The sequence below is a fragment of the Cucurbita moschata genome, unplaced genomic scaffold, assembly GCF_002738365.1.
Source record: "Cucurbita moschata cultivar Rifu unplaced genomic scaffold, Cmos_1.0 Cmo_Scf00013, whole genome shotgun sequence".
Taxonomy (NCBI): Eukaryota; Viridiplantae; Streptophyta; class Magnoliopsida; order Cucurbitales; family Cucurbitaceae; genus Cucurbita; species Cucurbita moschata.
The window spans coordinates 3,229,597-3,236,048 of NW_019268529.1; the positions used below are offsets into that span (position 1 = coordinate 3,229,597).

General features: G+C 34.5%; 1 protein-coding gene across 2 annotated transcripts in view; it reads right to left on the reverse strand.

The window, feature by feature from the left end:
* Window positions 1-6,452, reverse strand: part of LOC111451444 (phosphatidylinositol 4-kinase alpha 1-like) — a 17,640-nt gene that overhangs the window by 6,718 nt on the left and 4,470 nt on the right. For both annotated transcript variants that reach the window (XM_023091876.1, XM_023091875.1), the window contains exons 8-14: window positions 3,959-4,127; window positions 3,558-3,775; window positions 2,441-2,599; window positions 2,183-2,365; window positions 1,183-1,722; window positions 733-1,095; window positions 222-436 (exon numbers count right to left, since the gene is read on the reverse strand). In XM_023091876.1, coding sequence (XP_022947644.1) covers window positions 222-436; window positions 733-1,095; window positions 1,183-1,722; window positions 2,183-2,365; window positions 2,441-2,599; window positions 3,558-3,775; window positions 3,959-4,127 — 1,847 coding nt within the window. The remainder of the gene's footprint in view (window positions 1-221; window positions 437-732; window positions 1,096-1,182; window positions 1,723-2,182; window positions 2,366-2,440; window positions 2,600-3,557; window positions 3,776-3,958; window positions 4,128-6,452) is intronic.

Genomic DNA, 6,452 nt, shown 5'->3' on the forward strand with positions numbered 1-6,452 from the left:
TTTTTTTTTTTTTTTTTTTCTTTTTTAGAGGAGTTATAGTTGAGTTACATCTTCAAATATCTAGGATATACAGAATATAAGAATAACTACAGAAAATAAAGAAGTTCTCAGTTAGACATTTAAAACCTTGATTTATATGTAATATTCAGCTAGTACATGGAAGTTGGAAATATAATAGAAAATATTAGTTCAATTGATAGAGAAGAGTGAACAGAATTCACCTATAAACCCTGTCCTCCAGAAGCCGAAGCCCCGTTTCAAAATTTCTCAAATTGACTTGAGTCTGGCAGGAGCAAAATTTGAGCCCTAAAAACATTAAAGTGAAAAAAGAACCAGTAGCTGCAGGATGATGTGAGAATTTCCATGGGAGCTCGATGCTCCCCTGTAACAAACGACCAAAGAGCAATAGCTGCTCAACACTTTGGTATCTGACAACCTATGAAACGAAAGCAAGATTAGACATCATAACGACACTTCCCCCAACTGAGAGAGGTAAATTATTGTGTTCATTTTTGTTCCCATAGATGTTAAAGCTCCAGAAGAAACACTTCAAAATTATGACTTGCTTTGCTCCAAAAAGAAGTTAGCTCATTCTACATGCTAACATCCATTGATGAATGTAATTACAAACCATGCGGTCTGAATTCATTATGTGCAACTATTTATACCATGATACATAAAGAGAAAGAAGAGAGAACGTGAGTGCCTTTAAAAAAATTAAACAAGCTTAACCTCAAAGCGATCGAAGAAGAATCCAAGCCATAGTCTATGAGCAATTATCTGCTCGACAGGATCAAATTCAGGTGGCAATTCTGGATCTCCTGGATAAAGATGGGGCCTTAATTTTGCAGTAGGCCCGGATAAAGCTTCTTTTGAAGAAAAAAGACCTCGTTTTGTATCAATTGTCCATAGCCATGCATCAACCAATTCAGCAAGAACTATGCATCCCAGTTGAGGTGCAGCAGATACTAACCATGTCCAAACGAATACACCAGTTTCCATAGCATTAGACCTCGAAATATAAGCTGGGCACCAACAGAGAAGGCGCAAAAGTTGTGACAAGCCCTCTATATTTGATTTTGAATCAGCATTATCCTGGAAAAGGTGATGATATTTTGATGTAAAGAAGACATGGGCAACCAAAAGACATTGATGTAACAGACAAAAATGAGCAGATCTTACCAAATTTGCTAGAAGGAAGGCAGTTGCCTGGGAACAAGTTTCATGAAATTGTGACTTGTCAATTTCGCCACCTGTCTCCGCATTGTTAACAAATTTCTGGAGTGACTGAACAAACTTAAGAAGCAACATCGCATTGAATGACTCATCTTCAGCAGCCTGTGGCTCCTGTGGAAATGCTCCCGTGATCAATCTTTGAAGGCCAATACCAATTCCGGAACCAGCAGGTGCAGTACCAGTAGATTGATACCCACCAAAGGTGTTATACAACCTTCTCATTCCAGCAATCTCGCCCACATAGTTGCACTTAACTGTTGCACTTCCTATGCCTGTACTGAGCACCTCCAAATTGAAGGCTTTCGTCAAATTTAAGTTGCCTCCTGAAGCAGCAGCCGCAGCAGCCATGACTGCAGGAATATTTGCAGTCTGTACGCCGGTCCAGCATTCATTTTTACCTGTGCCAATTCGTATCTCAGATAAAAGAGAGACCACATCTGGGGTATGTTGTGCTCTCTGCCAAGTGTTTGCTTTACAAAGCATTTCCTGAGTTGTACATATGATACCAAAGACAAGCAAATGATTTATCAGACAGCTGAAATCTCAAACAAAATAGAACAATAAAACTGAGAACGTGATTACTAGAAAAATTATGTTATAAAACTATCATAGAAAGGATTCATGCTCTTTTTATCACCCTTGCACTTAACCAAAGTGGTCGTAGTTAGCATATATTTGTCAACTTGGCTTATTTTAAATTTTGACCAATATTCCCCTCTTCGCCAATCTATTTGATATTTCCATTATTCAAGTTGTTCCCCACTTTATTAGAAATTATTTTTGTTTATTTTTCTTATCTTCGATAAAAGAAAGTTCTAGCCCAGAAGACACACATATGAAGTCAATGATATTTTAATATAGGCAGCAGGAAAGTCAATCTGCTTCAAAACAAGAAATGGAAGAAACCAGGGGGTCAACTCCATGAAGAAGAAGTAAAACTTTCAACCTGTAAGAGACCCTGGCTAGTGCAAGGAGCAAATGAAAGTGATCTGATAATCCATTCCCGAACAACCTTCTGGTATAATGAACGAACAGTCACTACCCATGCAGGATCATTGACAATGGTAGTTGGCGAGTGGTTATGCATTGAGAAGAGAAGGGAATCCAAACAAGATGAATTCCACATAACCTGTAAGCACTTAAGTTTGTTTGTTTAAATTCATAAATGAAAGGGTGAAAAAACTTATACCCCCAGGAATTTTACCTGAGGAAACCTATCTCTAAACTGTGTTAGTAAAGTCACAGCTACTTCTCGGATATGATCCTCCCTCTGGCACATACTTTTTATAAGAAAACAGGTATGGGCATTAAGGATCGAGTTTCTAACTGCAGCTTCATTGCCAATATCAGAGATCCGATGTTCCTGAGTCCAGATTAGAAAGTCAACAAGATGTTTCATACCATAGAGAGCAAGAGGATGCAGTAGCAACAAGACAATATTGCATCGGGAGGGAAAATATTTTTAACGTCCAAACCATCATCAAGCACATGATAATAGTGTAAACAAGCATATTCTTGATAATTTACTGTGTAATTTTCTCTGCTTAGTTCTTGCACTGGTTCTTTTGTTCACAGAAGCAGCAATATCAGAAAAACATTTTATGAGGAAAAACATTCTATGGAAAAATGACTGTTTGCGTGTGACTCCTCAGAGTTTGCTGATTTCCAGTCTTTTTCTTAAGTTATTGGTTGTATAAAATGATAAAATTTTCCAATACACAATTAACAAAAAATTGTGAATTTATATAAAATTCCATTTAGAAACAAGTATATAAATTCCCTTTTCAGACATTCATCAATGAAACAAACAAAAGAAAACAACAAAAGCAACCAAATACAAATACCAAAAATGCTTTTTTTTCTTTTACAGGTTGCAAAGAACTCCTTCGATAAATAAACAAACAGCACAATAAATCTCTGTTGTTCCGTATTATCTAATATTGGTTGATAATAATGTTATTTTTCTTCCTTCTGTACTTATGAAAATGCGTAAATTATTTAATTTTTACCCACAATTAGAAAAGTAGAATGTTCTTCCACATTTGTTCTCTTCACTCCTATAGTTTACACAATCTTATACTAGCAAGAGGGGATAGAAGTGTTACTCCCTGTCAGAGGATCATTTCTAGTTTACTCTTCTATGAATCTTGGAAATGTCCAATTTTTGTTTGTGTGCAGAATAAATGAAATATCGTAAATAGGTTGCAACTTTTCAGAACATTAATCCAGAAAAAAAACAAGTGACATATGTATTCAAATAAAATCCCTTGAAGAAGAGAGTGATAGTAAGGCCTATAATATTTCATAAAACAATAACGTACCAGCCAAGATACTGCAGTTTCATATGCCCTATGGACCAGTGCTGTCAAACACTGTAAGACAGCTGGCACAAGATTTGGAGTTTTAAGGTATTCAAAAACACAACTGATGGCACTTCTAGAAGCATCCACACTTATACTACCATTGAGGATCCCACCATTACTGCTAAAACGTGTGATCTCGAGGAAAGAAACTGCAAGAAGATATGTGGCCTTCACACCTGTACAAACGAAGAGCACGAAAGTTACAAATTTCAAGAATATATCAAGAAAAACCAGTAAAGATTTCTTTTCTGGGGATCTTTAGAGAGGATTAATAGCATAAAGACGTGCCTTTTAAGCTGTGTCCTCAATATAAGAGCTAAAATTATAGAGTAAACATTAGAAGTCAAATGAAATGCAACCTGAAATTGTGCTCATTGCAGAAATATCAACTCGGCCTCCTAAAGCAGTAGCAAGTGCAGCTCTTTGGGCTAGAACAACTTTATCATTGGCAGTTCCTTGACGACTAACAGGGTTTTGAAGAGCATTAAGTTCCAATTCATCTTCAAGCCATTTAACAGTGCTAACAACCTTTGAAAAATATGAATAATCTTTTAAGAACTTCAAATTGGCTATAGCTTAAAACATTCATATTAACATTGTATTTTCCAAAAGGGATTTATAAGAAAAGAGTTCAATAGGAGTATATTGCTTAAAACTTCATGTGAATGTGAACAGGCAGCTACCAATGCTAAGATCGTCATTGGACAAACACTCAAGCCAGGTTATTCGCAAACTAGGCAATAGAAGAACATTGGATCACCACTGAAAAGTAATCACAAGAAAAAAAGGACTAGACTAGACGTCCAATACTATTTCAAAGAAGATCACAAATACATCAAAAGAGCGCTTTCCAAGTTGCTGATGAAAATCTGCGGTTGAAAACCGCGAGACACCTCAAAATAAATCCTATTTCACTTCGCACCCTAACAAAACTTGTCACAAGAAAATTATACAAATTCTAAAAGAAAAGATAAAGGCATTCAATGGCATTCAATTTGTAATTTTTTTTTTTTCTTAAATAGCATAAAAATGACTTCATTTAAAACCAATATATATATATATATATATAGTAATAAACAAACAAAATACAATGGATGATGCAGCATGTAGCCAAGAAGGCCAGAAAGGATCACAGAAACTTTCTCCAAAAAACTCCTATAAATTTTCGCTCTTAGGAACTCATTAAAGAAACAGTGGTTCCTATTACTCCAAGTTTTCAAAGAAATAGCCTTCACAGGGTATTAAACTCTTGTAGTAAGGAAAACCGAAGTTTTAGGGTATAGGAGCGATTCATGAAAGGTGTTTCTAATTGCTCCACCCTTTCTCCAAAAGCTCTTTGGACAACTTAAACACACTTCCGCTAGCTCCATCACATGTTATACCTCAGCTGTAGTCACTGTGAAAATTAGATGCCCTTAGAATAACAATGGAGTCCTTGTGTTTATGGATTATGGAATTAGAATTATATCAAAAAGAGTCCGAAGTTGGGCCTTTGGAATATATCCAAAGATGTATGTTCAAAATAAGTAATTTGTGCACAAACTAAATCAAATCTACTTCTCCATTAGTCATCTCACTCGAACAAAATTTAATCATCTGCAAAAGCTTTCTTCTTTTTCGATCAAGGAGCCATTCTGCAGCTCAGCAAATCGTTCACCCTGATAAATTCCCAAATGCTCTAGCACACCAGCATTTTAAATACTCGAACTTGACGGGATTCCGATCCCAAGTGAATGTGTACCTATTTCTAATGACATTAGAAAGTGATCGTAAGTTAATATTGAGTCTCGCTTTTATTGCTCAAGTGTTCTGTATGCGCTGACGTCCTCAAGCAAATCATTAGAGAATCTAATCTCATTGAGGTACAAATCCGCTTTATTTATCTGACTCCCCAAGGTTTCCATGAGACCACTTGGCAATAACATTGAAATTTTCTTCAGTATGCTATCTACCCAAGCAAAGGCCTAAGAGATCTTCAATTTTTCCTCATAAAGTCTTCTAATACGAAAACGACTAGGGCCATTAAAGCATGTAACCAGAGAGAGGGAGAAAGGGGTATCAGCTAGCTTAAAACTTAGTGAGATAGATGAGGCCCCTCAAGCTTCATCACACAGGAAAAGGATGCCTCCCAAAGCTTCTAAACTATCAAGAAGACCACCCAATGTTTCGAGAGCTCCAGAAACCTTCATCTTCTAGTCCAAAAAAACTCCGGCCAAGTTCTTTTTCCAGAAAATTTCACTCTCTTCAGCACAGATCATTTTGTCATAAAATTTGCAGCATTTTGGCGTTCAATTGATCATTACATTTAAACTAGGAACAACACGAAACCAGTCAATCCGTGTCGAATATCAAGTGGTTTTTTTTCCCTCAAGTGATTTATAAATAAAAATAAAATAAATTCTATTTTGAAATTTTAAATTATACTATTTAATATTTTATAACTTTGTTAAAATATTAATTTAAATTATGTTAAATAAAATAAGCTTGACATTTCTTCAATTGTCTTGATGGTTTTAAATTTTAAGAAAATATTTGTTTTGAAACTTAATAAAAGTTAAAACTTTTAATGGTATAATTTAAGGTTTTTATTTTTCTAACTAATAATGAAATGAATTTTCTAAAGTTTTATTAAATTATAAAATAAACTATATTGTTTTGAATTTTTAAAATAACCAAGTTTAAAATAAAGTATCAATATTTATGTTATTTTAATATAATTAAGTTCTAAAATTATACGAGTTTTTTTTTATCTTTAAATAATAAGATTATATGTATATTTGAGCCATTATTAATTAAATATAGATAAAAAAATAAATTTAAAAATTTAAAAAAAAAAAAAAAAAAAAAAAACCC